This window comes from Pelodiscus sinensis, chromosome 1, assembly GCF_052426305.1.
Source record: "Pelodiscus sinensis isolate ZL-2025 chromosome 1, ASM5242630v1, whole genome shotgun sequence".
Lineage (NCBI taxonomy): Eukaryota > Metazoa > Chordata > Testudines > Trionychidae > Pelodiscus > Pelodiscus sinensis.
Genome location: NC_143052.1, coordinates 239,861,193 through 239,875,969, shown reverse-complemented (window position 1 = coordinate 239,875,969; position 14,777 = coordinate 239,861,193). Strand labels below are relative to the sequence as shown.

At 41.2% G+C, this 14,777-nt stretch overlaps 1 protein-coding gene across 1 annotated transcript in view; it reads right to left on the bottom strand.

The window, feature by feature from the left end:
• Window positions 1-9,594: 9,594 nt before the first annotated feature.
• SLC5A7 (solute carrier family 5 member 7) overlaps window positions 9,595-14,777 on the bottom strand; it is a 38,349-nt gene continuing 33,166 nt past the window's right edge. Inside the window, exon 9 of the mRNA XM_006114558.5 lies at window positions 9,595-14,603. Within this exon, the coding sequence (XP_006114620.1) occupies window positions 13,962-14,603 (642 nt within the window). The 3' untranslated portion in view covers window positions 9,595-13,961. The remainder of the gene's footprint in view (window positions 14,604-14,777) is intronic.

The following is a 14,777-nucleotide window of genomic DNA, read 5'->3' as shown; positions in this document are numbered from 1 at the left end:
AGAGATAGGGGAAGTTGAGGCAAGTGATGTGCATATTAGTTTACTGAATGCATAGTTTTACCACTGCTACACCCCCTCTTGCTACTTCATCCATCTCTTTGCATGATAAATTCACTCATGCCTTCTTTTGTTAGGCTGTAAATACTTTAAAGCAGGTGCTTACACAGCACCCAATGCAATGGGTCTTGTATCATTTGTCCTTTGGGCATTTTTTAAATTTAATAATAGTAATTAATAATAATGCATGATCTATATGCAGTATAAATAAGTAACAAAATATACAAGCTATTGAAAAGTTCCTAAGATACTAGAAATAATAGGCATATGAATTGTTCACTGCTGTGCAGAAATATAAAGAACATCATAGAAGCTTAGAGTTGGAAGAGACCTCAAAAGGTCATCTAGTCCAATACCCTGCTTAAAGCATAACCAATCCCAGCTAAATCATCCCAGCCAAGGCTTTGTCAAGCTGGAACTTAAAAACTTTTCCTTAGGCAAACCATTCCAGGGCTTCACCACCCTCCTTGTGAAATAGTTTTCCTGAGGCCATTGCTTCTTATTCTGTCAATACACATGTGACAGGAGTCTTAATATTAATTCCTGTCTTTAGTCATAGATGTGGAGGACAAAAATGAGACAGGAAGCAGTGCTCCTGCAATGTGTTTGGAAGAAGTCTGTTAGTCCCCTCATCCTCTTTCACCAGCCTTCCTTTGATCAGGTATGAGAGACAAATTATTGAATCCAAACCTGAGACTCCGTAGGATTCACAGGAAGAAATGCTAAAAAAAAAAATCTGCAGCAGAGACCAGGAGAATTAGTGAGAGATTCTTTACAGGACTCCATCAGGCAGCATTGTGAAAGCTGGACTTGAAGACTCAGATCTGTCTTTTTTATGGAAAAGATGGAAATAGTCACATCAAGCCTCAGTGTCAGCCCTGGCTGATATAATAGGCCTCCTTCTGCTGCAGACCTCTCTACTGCAGCCATTGCAATCCAGGCTGCATTACTGAGTGACTGATGGTTTTTTTGCTCCTAACTGGAAACTTTCACCGCTAACTAACTGGTTACAGCACACTGGGGCAATTTATTGAAACCTTAAATGATTGACCATGACAAAGATTCTAACACCTTCTTCTGAAGCCTCTAGTCATAGACCCTTGCATGTTGAATAGTAATAGAGAGGTAGCTGTGCTAGTCTGATCTTGCTAAAACAAAAGGAAAAACTATGTAGCACTTTAAAGACTAACAAGATGGTTTAAGAAGTGATGAGATTTCGTGGGCCAGACCCACTTCCTCAGATCATATTCTGGAAGAGAATTGGCATTTGGTATATATGGTTGTGCCAATTCTCTTCCAGAATATGATCTGAGGAAGTGGATCTGGGCCATGAAAGCTCATCACCTATTAAACTATCTTGTTAGTCTTTAAAGTGCAACATAGTTTTTCCTTTTGTCATAGACCCTGGTACTGATGACTGCTGGATGCTGCATAGACCATGATTACTCATGTGCCTTAATACAGTAACACTGTTCCTAATTGTGAAGCTTTAGGTGGGGCCTTCATTTAGTTCTAAAACAGGTTATTAGTGCTGCCTATCGTTATTTCCTGCCCTGTTGCCATTCTCTAAGTATGCTTAGCAAAGAGCAGAGGGATTTTTTTAACATTAACATTTTGTTTCCTCAAAGACCAAACCCAGATGCAGCATCTCAAGATACATGAAAATGGTTCCAGCCCATGCACTTACCACACTGTGGTAAACTACATACCCTGCACTACTAAAATCTGTTACCAAGGTTTATTGCAGGGTTAAGAGTAACATATGCCAAGGTGACTTTTATTTTGAATATTGCCATATAGTTTGTACCTTAGTTAATTACATACCTGCTATTTGTGATCAGGATTGCTCTGGCATCTATCAGTTAGGAAGACCAAACCATTAGCTTGCATTTCAATTACAATCCAGACGTTTCACAGTAACATTGCAAAGTCTTCCAAGCTGAACGTTTTCTAGATACTATTTGTTATGATACCCCTTACAGCTTTCTTTATACGTATGTATTGCTCATGAGGAGAAAGGGACTGGCAATGTTGGAAAGTGAGCTGTTTATTGACAATTTATCCAGTCTCAATAAAGATTTTTTCATTGTCCCTCTAGTCACAGGGACAACAAAAAGAATTTAGCAGAAAATAGCTTGACCAAATGGTAAACCAGTGAGCAGTGCAAGCTGAAACATCCTAGCCTGTTTTTCTGCAATCATATCACATCAGTAAAATGCATAAAAGATAATTTCCTATAGATTGTAACAGACCCAGGCATGGTCTGTGTTTGGCCATCACTAATGGTCCATGTAAGGCAAGTTAGGCCATCGCTCTTGGCACAGCCTTCTTAGGCTATACCTTGAAAACAGATTGGTTTACTCTCATCAGCAACTAACATCTGCAAGTTACTTTCTATGGGCCTCTTTGTAGTGCATCCCCTGGCCAGTTTGTGGGTTTGCTTGCTCACGCTGCAGTTTCTCCATGAGCATGGGTAACTGCTGAAATGTCCAAAGCTGCTAAACAATGAGAAGTCTTGAGCCACCGTATAGTCAGATTTATCGGAGCATAAGCTTTCATGGGGAAAGACCCACTTTGTCAGATGCATGTTCATAGCTGCTAAAATTCAAAGCTGCTAAAGTTCATAAAGTGCTCTTTAAACTTGAACAAACAGCCCATTATGCAGTGTAAAGTCACTTCGGGAACAGTTGTTCTCCAGCAGGCCAGAACAGTGGGATACATCTTCCCTTTCTGTTCTTGTTTTAACCATAGTGGGATTTTGGTATGTATGGCTAAGCTTAGTCTGTACATTATTAATCAAACAGTTACTTTTCTGATTATTCCACTCTGTGGTCAAGTGTCCTTATAAACACACCATTTGGTTTTAGTTCTTTTTATTGACTGTCTCTTTAGCACAGCTGCATTTCACTGACTGGAAAACATAAGCATGGCTTGCAAAGATGAGCCTTACTTCTTCACTTTATCATTTAAATGAAAAAAAATCGATATATTAATTTTGAAATCATTTGCAGAAAGGGAAAGATGTCTGTTTAGCTACACGAATGCTACATTCTTGTGAAAGACTGTAGAAGCTCTGATTTTTCTTAGGCCAAGTCTTCACGACATGGAAGATTGACACTGCTGTGATCGATCTTCTGGAGTTCGATTTAGCGAGACTAGTTAAGACTTGCTAATTCAAACTTAGAGGGCATCCCAATATTTCTGCTTCTATGAGGAGTAAGGGAAGGTGACCGGGAGCATTTGCTCCTGTCAGCCTCCCACTGTGGGGTCAGTGGGGAAACTCAAAACAAGGTACATAGACTCCAGCTCTGTAATTAACATAGCTGGAGTTGTGTATCTTGAGTCGACCTTCCCCTTTAATGTAGACCTGGCCTCTGATTATTAAAGAAGTCTAGCTGTTGGATCTTGAGAGTTATCCTCTTAGCCCTCTGTTCAAGCTTTTCTAAAAAGGCCTTAAAGCCAAAGCAATTTTTAAAGTGCACTAAGTCAGAACTTTGGGGCTTTAGTGACTACAGTGATGCCACTAGTAGTTAATCAGTGCTGGACAAGAGAACCTGGTTTTTGGAAAAATGGTAAATTAGGATATAGAAGGGAATTTAATGGGGCTTGTTTACAGGGAGCAAAACCTAAAAACAACTGAATGAACATGTTGTGGAGTGTAACAGGGCAGACCTCACAACCACGGCACCTCCTGCCAGTAGCTCAGGGAATAAGCTTTTTTTTTGGTGCTGGAGCACCCCCTTCTAGTTGGAGTCTCACCCACTGTTGTTCTCCACCACTCTAGGTCAGGGCCTACATCTCTCCCAGACCACGGCACCCTCTTATGGGGGTACTGCCCTACCATAGTGCCCTCACACTCTCAAGTATTCCCCCTCTGGGGACCCTTAATTCCCTATGCCTCTCTTATCTCAGCGACCCACTGCCAGTCTTCATCTAGCCCCTGCCACAGGGGCAAACTGCAGTCTGAAGTGGCCACTCTTCATTGGCAAAGGGATGTGGACCTGCTGCTTTTGCCTATCCTGGCTGCCTCCCCACAGCCCTAGCATCCTGAGGCCTTGCTTCAGGCCCTGCAGCCTGGGGACTTGCCTGGCCAGAGCTTCTCCATCTCTGCCTGACTTTCCCTCTGCTCTGCTCTGCTCTGCTCTGCTCTGCTCTGCTCTGCTCTGCTCTGCAAGCCCCTGGCTTCCCTAGCATCTAGGTCCCTCCTACTCCCAAGTCAGAGCAAGAGTCTCTCTCCCTTCCTCCCTCCTGGAACCCTTATTTGTACTGCCTGTGGCTGGGCCCTAATTGGCTCCTACCAGCTACAGCTGCTGGCTCCATAGCTCCAGCATTCCAGCCCTCTCCCCAGGCTGTGTTTAACCCTTAAAGGGCCAGTGTGGGGCAAATGCCCCACCGCCTGGAGCTATTCAGTATTAAATAAAACCCAGTCCCCAGGCAATAGCATGGCTTCTGTGGTGAGTCTGTAAGCATTTGAACAGTCTTCCCCACTCCCTAGTTTAGACAATGCTTTTAAGAATCCAGAAGCAGCTGGGCATATAACTCTTTTGAGATGATGAACTGCTTTGGCAAGGGTGGACACGCCCCTCCAATAAATGGAGCAATCACAACCATCTCCAACAGATGGAGTTGCTTGTTTCTGATAACACATTGCTCATATTCTGGTTGAGAGTCACACAGTTCAGATCCAAGTCCCTTTCTTGGCTAGGCACTGAGAAAGAATGAACCTGCTGTGTATCATCTATCCCAGAAAAGGAGGCAGAAAGTTCTCTGTTTTCAGCATGTTTAGAACAATGCAGTCTAAACCACCTCATAACCTCACTTATTTCACTCCTGTTGAACAGGAGGGCATGAGAGACTGGGAACCCTGGGACCATGCATGAGGAGATACTGAGAGTGCATGAGGAGCTGCTCACCACTGTCCTTTACAATTTTCCATTGAAGTAGGAATGGGACACTGATGCACACTTCCCTTGTTCACCCCTTCCCCAAAAGTCACAGGAAGGTCAACATCACTTAGTCGTCACTGTTATCAAAGGCTGCTGACCCATCTAATACAAATGGACACTAGACCAATATCCAGCATCAGAACAAAATTGTCAACCAAAGACACTAATGCAAGCTCTGTTTTGTTCCCAGATCACATTGCTAGGGAGCATACTAGGAGAATACCAGGGGGATAACAGAGTCGCTCCGCTTTTCTGAATGACTTGTGCTTGGTCTAGGATTTCAACTGGATTTAGTCACCATGCTAGTAGCATTCTAGCCCACTGAAAAATGCGAACTGTTAACCAATACAAAACATGGCGCTGAGCTCTGAGCACTGCTACCGGTATACAATTATTGATTATATCTTATTAGCAAAATGTCAGAGAATATCACATTCCCTTTACTGAAAGGAAACTTCATTAACAGTTGGGTGAAAAGTGCCAATCCATTTCCAAATAAGTATATGTACCGTACTTCATGGCTTCAACATTATTGATAACTGTGCAATATTTTGATTTATACTTTGAAAGAGTGATGCAAATAATAAATCAGGAACTAATTTTCAGCTGGTGTAAGTTTCATACATATATATCCTTCAAATCCCCTTTACAGGCCCAGAATGATGTAAATCTACCTTTGTGTGTATTAGAATCAAGTTCTCAATACACAGAAAGACATAACCAAGGGTTTCAGCAAAATGTGGCGTTCTTGCATACATATTTGTGTTTGTGTGTATGCTCAATATATGTGGAATGTAGTACATCTTCCCATGTTTGTCATACATGTTCTGGTTTTAGTGGCGGTTAGTATCAAAAGTAGTACAATAAAACCTACTGTGCAATCTAATAAATTTACCAAAAACATTTACATCAGCACAAACTAGCCCATACAAATAATTTTCAAAGTTTTTTCCTATAGAGAGTATCTGGGACTTTACCTATGGCTGCAGCCTATGTGCCTGGCACATATATAAATATACATACACTAAAAAATTTACCTGGCATGCCCAGATCCTTCAGTGAAGGTGGCTGGCAGTGTGAGGGGTACAGGATCTGGGGAGGAGGCAGGGCAGGAGACCGGGGACATGCAAGAGTGAGGGTTGGGGGCTGAGTAGGGGCTCAGGGCAGGGGGTCCCATCTGACAGGGCTTTCTCTCCCTGCATGGCTGGCAGTGCCTTTTCTCCCCACTTCCCACAGTCCTCCTGGCTGGCAAGGTCCTTCTTTCTCCCCTGAGGACCCTTGGTCAGCAGTGGCCTTTTTTCTCCCCCACACCCGCAGCTGGCAGAGACCTTCTTTCTCCCCCAAGCTCTCCTTGGCTCCAGGGGCCTTCTCTCTCACCACAGTCTCCCTGATTGGCAGGGGCCTTTTCTCTTGCCCCAGTCCCTCCACCAGCAGGAGCCTTCTCTCTCCCTCCTGCCCCCACAGCCAGCATGGTCCTTCTCTCCTTCCCCAGCCACCCTGGCTGGCAAAGCCCCTTTCTCCTCCCTGCCCCATGCTGTAGCCAAGGAGTGGGGATAGGGATTTGGGGTAAGGAGGCTACTTACCCAGTCTGGGGGCAGGCAAGAAGGCAAGCCCCAGCCTCAGCTCACCACTCTCTTGGTGGTGTGGTTGTCCCCAGTGGCCACTCTGCAGCATTGCATTCCCTCAATCAGCAGCCCTCTCCCTTTCCATCATCTGGAAACAGTCCCATCCCCAGCATTTCCCATATTCCTGGAAAAACCAAACTCTGACCTTGCTTTAGGTAAGGGTAAGAGGAAGCTGCACACCAAATTTAGTAGCCGTAGCTCTTACTGTTTAGGAGGAGTTCTTGAACAAACAGACAATAGGAGTTAGTGGGATTTTTAGAAGTGCTTTGTCATGTAGGTTCCTAGCTCCCATGGATTTACAAGGGAGTAAAAGGTGCCTCAATGCTGTTGAAAATCCAACTCTCTGTCCCTTAATTTATTCATATGTAAAATGAGATATGGTTGCTACCCACCTTTGTAGAGCATTTTGAGGTCTATAGAAAGAAGTGCTGTGTAAGTGCCAATTATTGCTATTGTAACATTATAAGTGCCTGCATGTTACTGTAGGGCCTGAATTCAGGCCCAGTAAAGTAAATGGCAGCTATTCTACTGACTTCAGTGGGTGTTAGCTGGATAAAAGCAGACCTTTAGTTTTCAATGATCCTGCAGCTCTTATGCTCACAGAACTCTGGTAGTGCTAAAAGTACAACACGTACAATATAGAGAGTGTGCTAAACAACAGGTACCCAGTGCTCAGCCTCACAAGGCCTAGCGTTTACGAACCTAGAAAATCAAAGGAACAACAGTGCAATTTGCAGAACCTGAGTTAGGTGCCTAGGGCCCCGAGGCAATGAACGGGGAGTGCTGGGTGCCTGGGAATTTGGACCACAAAACAGCATAGCAGATGGGGAGCTGCCTAAAATAGCCAATGGGAGATGCTGATGAGAGAGGTGTCTTCAAAGTCCCATCCCTCTCACAGAGGTTGCTGCCTGAATGCAGACTGCAAGGAAACACCTGTCTCTGGTAGCGAGCCACATCTGGCATCCGCTCTCGTGGAGTCAGGTGGCTGAGGCACAGAAATTGTTTTTGTGAGAATGAATTTGGCATTTGCCTCGCTCCACATGACACAGCTGGAGGAGGAGGTGCCCGCTTGGCTAAAGCATTCAGGTAGAATGTAGAGGCTCAGGTTCAATTCCTCCTGCAATGCAGGGTAGGGGGAATGATTTGAAGAGGGGCTGCTAGCATCTCAGGAGGGTGCTGTAGCCGTTGATTGATGGGATATTCTGATGTGGGGCTCTCATAATCTCTCCTGTTGCAGCTGTTCCATTTAGGGGAAACATGTCAGTGGGCAAGAGAGAATGACTTCATAACCTGATGATTCGAGCACCCTCTTATAAGGTGTCCCCCTGAACTACCACTATCTGCTCCTCCAGCCGGATCTTGAATGGGCCTTATCCTGATAGGTGGCCGCTGGTTTGTGGATCACACTAGAGCTTAGGGAGATGGGAGTCTGGACACCCTGAGTGAGGCAGCAGTGCAGAGGCTAGAAGCAGAATCACAGATGCCTAGGGAATGTTGACAGCATAAATGTAGGTGCTGAGTGAATTTAGACATCTATAGGGTTAGGAGGCAGGAGTTCTGTGGATCACAGAGGAACCTAAGTACGTCTATGGGTCTGGCCACAATGGCCTGCAATCCAGTTTTTAGTGAAAGCTTTTCCCCCCTCTGTCTGCCCCTCACTTTTTAAAAAAGAATACTGTGAATTTCCACTTCATTTGGACTATCAGTTTTTTTTATCAGCTTTCCACAATGCACCCCATTAACTCCACTCCCAAGTTGTGGCTCCCATTTGGCATGACAGTGGCTTATCCCTCTCTCAGTAAGGCAGCACAGTGGCAGGAGGTATCCCCTCTTCCCTCCACCAAGAACAGGGACTGTTGCAGTGACATCTCATCTTCTCTAGACAGCAAGGCTACGTCTACACTGGCCCCTTTTCCGGAAGGGGCATGTAAATTTCACTAGTCGTCGTAGGGAAATCCGCGGGGGATTTAAATATCCCCCGCGGCATTTAAATAAAAATGTCCGCCGCTTTTTTCCGGCTTTTAAAAAAGCCGGAAAAGAGCGTCTACACTGGCCCCGATCCTCCGGAAAAAGTGCCCTTTTCCGGAGGCTCTTATTCCTACTTTTCTAAAGGAATAAGAGCCTCCACTTTTTCCGGAGGATCGGGGCCAGTCTAGACGCTCTTTTCCGGCTTTTTTAAAAGCCGGAAAAAAGCGGCGGACATTTTTATTTAAATGCCGCGGGGGATATTTAAATCCCCCGCGGATTTCCCTACGACGACTAGTGAAATTTACATGCCCCTTCCGGAAAAGGGGCCAGTGTAGACGTAGCCCAAGGGGGACAGCAGGGTGAGTCACCCAATACTTTCTTTATAAGTTGGGGTGTGAGGTTCTGCTTGGATGAACCCACTGTGCTTTTCTTGCTACACACAGAGTTTTCTGATGAAGGGGTGCTAGCAGAGCCCCACAGTGCAATGGCTCTGAGAATTAACCAAGCATTAAGATGAATGAACCAAATCACACATTTTAGAGCTGTGGTTGCAGGCTGGTTGCAGAATCAGGCAGATAACACTGCATTAGAGACCCTCATTTTGTTCAAGTTTTCAAGCTTTTCTTCACAACCACAAGGAATCATAAGCTAATTAAAAATTAAAAATTAGATTCTGGTGTAACCCTCTGATTTCAGGAACCAGGGCCCTAAGCAGGCATTTATAGCGCACTAACAAGTGAGGCCCATTGTCGACCGGGCCAAGTCATTTTGCAAACAAACTCTTCAAAATATAAAGTAGTATGCCGTGGTCTGACCCTGCCAAAGTTAAATTAAGTAAAGTGAGGCTCATCAGCTTCCCTTGATATTTATGAGTTATCCAGTTGTAGGATGATTTATTTCTGTGGTGCTATACAGGTATATTGTATACAAACCAAACACAATTTACTCTGCTTGATAATAAAATAAATTTATATTTCTTTTTAATAGATGGACAAAAACAGAGCCAAAACTAGACAATATTTTCCTGAATGACCTGGGCACTATTTAATACAGTACTGATGCAATTTAAACATAGACATCTATAGTATGGTGCTTGTTTGATTTGTTAGGTACTGTACAGAGTTTTAATATAATATTTCTGACACAGACAAAAATATACATTTTATATCAATAGCCACAAATACTACCCTGTTAAATAGCAGACTTACAATAACTTACTGCCTAATTATACATTGTACTAATTCAAATGACCTTAAAGGGTAAAAGGCAAAATAAATGACCATTTTATTTCTATGATATTTATATTTTAAACCCTAAAATATTGTCCTATATGAAAATAAAAGGCTAAATTTGTTGCCGTACTTGATTCACTTGAAGTTTACATTCAGTTCAGGTTCACATAAGATTATTTTATTTATAATACACATATCATCCTATGTGGACAGTTAAAGACGTAATAATAGTTCATAGATTATTTGCATTCATTTTTGATATCATGGCTATGCAATAAGCTTGATGTAATGAACAAATCTCATGCAGAAAATTCTACAGATCTACCAAACAAGCATGTTTTCCATGGTAATTTTAAACGTATGGAAATAAAGCATACAATCATGATAAAAATACTTTATCCACAATGGTGGGCCTAGAAATAATTATCTCAATGTCTGAAAATGGACTTGTTCCATAATTTTGCCCTGTTGTTTGTATAGAGGAATTAGCACTATTGTCTAAAAAATGGTAAGCTAGGAAAGAAACATCAAAAGATATATGTCAAAACAAAGTTGGCTGATGAACCATTTGGCAGTCATATTTTGAAGAACTATATCCTATTGTCATTTTGCATGTGAAAATCTAGTTTTTTTCCTTTGAAAAAGTCAAGGTTAGGGTATGGCCCTTATTTTTATTCACATCTTTGTTCTCTAATGCTAGATAAACTCAACTAAAGCAAGAAGACTTGGGCTCGTCTAAGTTTATAGTGCTGCAGTGGTGCAACTGTAGTGCTTAGTGAAGAAGCTATCTGTGCTGATGAGAGAGCTTCTCCTATCGGCATTAGGTACTCCAGCTCCCTGAAAGGCAGTAGCTATGTCCCACAATGGGAGAAGCCCTCCTGTCTACATAGTATTATCTACACTGGGGGTTAGGGTGGTGGTGTACTATGTCGCTCGGGTGGGGATTTTCCACAACTCTGAGTGATATAGTTATACCTGCCAAAGTTTCTAGGATGAATTAAGTCTTGCAAACAGGCATTATGCTGGGTTGTCTGTGAGGACCTTGGAATCTTCCAGTACTTGAAGGAGAGCATCAGTACAGTTCCGCTGCAATTTTTATGACTCCCCTCTAGGCAAGCATATAGATTTGGTTTGTAGATTGGCAGAGTTGTGGAGCCAGTGCCCACATCCCAGACTCTTCTGGTCCCTCTGCTGTGATTGTGATGCCATGGAATAAAGCTACTCAAAGAGCAACAGATATGGAACCTCCATTTAGAATTGGTTGGGAAAACTTGGATGGAACCATTTTCCACCAGCAAATATAATTCAGTTGAAACTGAAATACATTTGTATTAGTTTCACTGACATTTCACTTAGGAGATAAACCAGAAATATTTTTTTGATAATGTGGAACCTTTCTTTTTCCCTATTTTTGGAATGAAAGATTTTGATTTAGAAACATTTCATTTTGAATTTTTAAAATTCTGTATTATAACATATAATTTGAAAAGTCAAAAGTGAAATAATGATTGTTTCTTAGCCAAATGTTTCATTCAATCCAAACTTTTTTTGGGTCACTTCCTTTAGCTGAGAATGTAAAAGTTTCTGGGTTTCACTCCAAATTGAAACTAAATCATTTTTCAAAATCTCAGATCCTTTGTGAAATGGAATTTTCCATCATCTGCTCAGCCAGCCCCTCAGTACAGCCTCATGGCATTCTTCCCCCATGAACAAAAGGTCTGCAGTCATCCTACTGCATTCAAGCCTTCCAAGTCCATGGAAGGTGTTAGGATTTAGCCTTAAGGGTGAGATTATGGCTTCCCCTATACAAAGCCAAAGTATCAAGGCTTTGCATAGCTCATTTACAAATGGTTGCCAGATGGAGTCCTCAAATTCAACTTGGAACTAGGGCCCAGGCCACCTGCATTATGGCTGCTAGTACAAGCATGGTTCACTGTGTCATCTTTGAATTAGCAGATCTAAACTGGGCATACACCCACTGGACAAAATCCAGCAACTTTCCTGTCCTTTCTCTTCTCCTTTCCCTTCCGCATGGCCTAATGGAGCTCCCTACGTGATCTGAATCTCCTCTTCTACTCACTCACACAGTAGAAACTTGGCATTTTTGCTGTATATAGGACCATGTGTGCATTTGAAGGAGATCCTAATTTGAATCTACAGTCCTTAGAGCATGACTTAAAAAAATACAATACTGCAGTTCATATGGTGCACATTCAGAGCTGAGATGCAGTGTTATTTTTGAAATAAGACTTTTGGAAAAACATTAATATTTCCAAACTGAATTGTATGTACATACACAATATACATATAGCATTAAAACTCCACAAAAGGAGCAAAGTAATGTAAGGATCAACCTTGTGACAGTTACATTGACACTGAATGCAAAAGTTGATGGCTTCTTCCTTTAGCAGCAAAACTTATTCTTACATTTTCTTTTGTTCTCTGCTATAATTCATAGTTTCATGAATGCTAGGCTATTTCTACACAGCAGTGTTATTTCAGAATAACTGACATTATTCCAAAATAACAAAGTAAGAAACTATCACCAGTAATCAACACAGAAAGAAATATGAATTTCAGTTTTACACTTTTCTGTGATCTGTTAATTTTTCAAGGTTCATTGGAGTGCTACTGCAGTATAACTTTTCATTGTAGAGCAATTTAGTTGTTAGGCCTCCCACTGGGAAAAGACTGTAACAATGGAAACAGACACAGACATCTAAGATATGGTCAAGTGACTGCAATTTTTATTTATTCTTAGGTTGCAGTGTCAGGTGATTGAGCAGTCTGGTGCTGCCTTTTATGGGTGATACCCCACCTGCTGACCAATCCTAGAGTTCCAAAGAGGCACTGGGATAGACCAGTTATTGCCCTCCCAACAAAGGTGGATTCCATTTGGCTGTTAAGCATCACTGTGCAATCTGTTGGGTGTGTGGATGAGCCTTTCCTATTGGTTGCTCTGCAATTTGGTGCCAGCCTTGATTGGGTTGAAAATTGGGATTTCAACAAGGTGAAATTTTCCACATGTCCACTTTCCACAGAAAATTTAGACTTTTCATAGCACAGCCAAAACAAAATAGATAGCATTTTTTATTTCAAAATGTTTTGTTTTTTTGATGAAAAGTAAAAGCTTTCTACAAAGTTCCATCCAGGTCTCTTGAGTCTCCCTACTATTCATGGACTGTTACATTTCCACATCAATAGACTGTTTATGTCCCAAATTAATTTTGACACTGATCAAAGAAATTGTTTATTTTTTCACAACTGCAAAACTCTATTTACTTTTACAAAGCATAAATTCCTATTACTTCACCCAGAGCTTAGTTTTTCAACTCAATTTATTGCTTTATTTTTTTTATTAATAAGTTTTTTATCCTCTATTGGTGACAGCCACTCAGTGATAGAAAGGAAGGGCATAAATAGTAATATAATTTATTTAAGGTTATCTTGTATACTGTATAAATATGATAACACCACTTTTAAATAGTGATATCTTTTTTAACCTTTTCTACGTATAATACATTTAACCCTCCTACAAGGAACTTATTATTAATCACACCTTTAATTACTTTAGTAGAAATAATAAAATACTGAACCTCTTTTTATGATATTTGTTATAAGAAAAAGCAAGAAAGGTTGTTAATTATTACTTCCTATTCAAGAAGCCTGATAATTAGCAATGAATCACAGTAGTGACCAGGTATTTTTCAAATAGTGCCAATAAAATGTTGACTGCTCATTATTTTAGATTGACCATATTATAATCTCATAGATGACTGAATATAAAATGTCAAGTATCTTTATTTACTGACTGATCTAAATATTTTCCCACTGTTTTCTCTTCTCTTCTTTTATTTTTGTTTTATATAATTATTAAATTCTGTAGTACCAAGGTCTCTTTGAGTGGGTGGGGATATGAGGAATTTATCCTTTCATATTTCACTACCCAATAGCAACAAACATGATAATAAAATATAACAGTTTATTTCACAGGGTCCCACTCTCATAGAAGTGATGTAAAGAATTGTGCAGTGGCATTTCATTCCTGGTCCTTGTTTTCCTTCTGCTAAAATGCCTCTTACCATTCTTCCTGGGATACCCCATTGCACTGTATTTTATCTGAAAGCAGAATTTCATTTTGTGTTGGTTACTAAGTTATCTTCAGCACTGGATAGCTCTGGACTTGAATCAATGTCACTGAAGGCTTCTTTATTTGTGAAAGTTGAGGTCAAAGTCAGACTGTGCCTAGGATTCACAGGTGCAAGCTCATTTAATATAATATTGTCACTTTTTACAAGAGTTGTTTTATCCATGTTTTCTTGACTGTACCTTGCAACAACAGCGTCAAGGAAGTCTAATTTTGGTGGCAAAGAACCACTTTCAAATAAATATTTTGCTAGGTAGGAAATTGCAATATTAGTAAAGAAGGAGGTGAGCATAGCAAGTGTTTTAAATGGGAATCGTTGGATGTATATATTATTTTTATCTGCATAGTAGCCAGGATAGAAGATCAAGGGCTGTAGGTAGAGATATGGTTCTCCTCCAGTAATTCTGAGAACAAGACCAAACAAATAGCCTGCAATGGCACCATAAGTGTTGGTTCCTTTGATAAACAACACACATAAGAGTTGAGGAAAGATGATGATGTAAACAAGATCAGAACTGAGATACCAGAGTCCATAAACTGACTTAGCTAGGAGTGCCATTGCTGTGGCTGATGCTCCGAAGAGGAAAATAGTGATTCGCATGACCCACACTATTTCCCTGTCTGTGGCCTAAAAAAAGAAAAGAAAAAAGTGTTAGTTTTCTAGTAATACATGTATGACTTTTATTATGACTAGATTATACATAAGACACTGAAAAATCAGAGGATTTTGCATGATTCATACGTCAGATATTGTGCAAGATTTACCAAGATCCATAGCATGTAAGAAGAAACAAATTCAGGG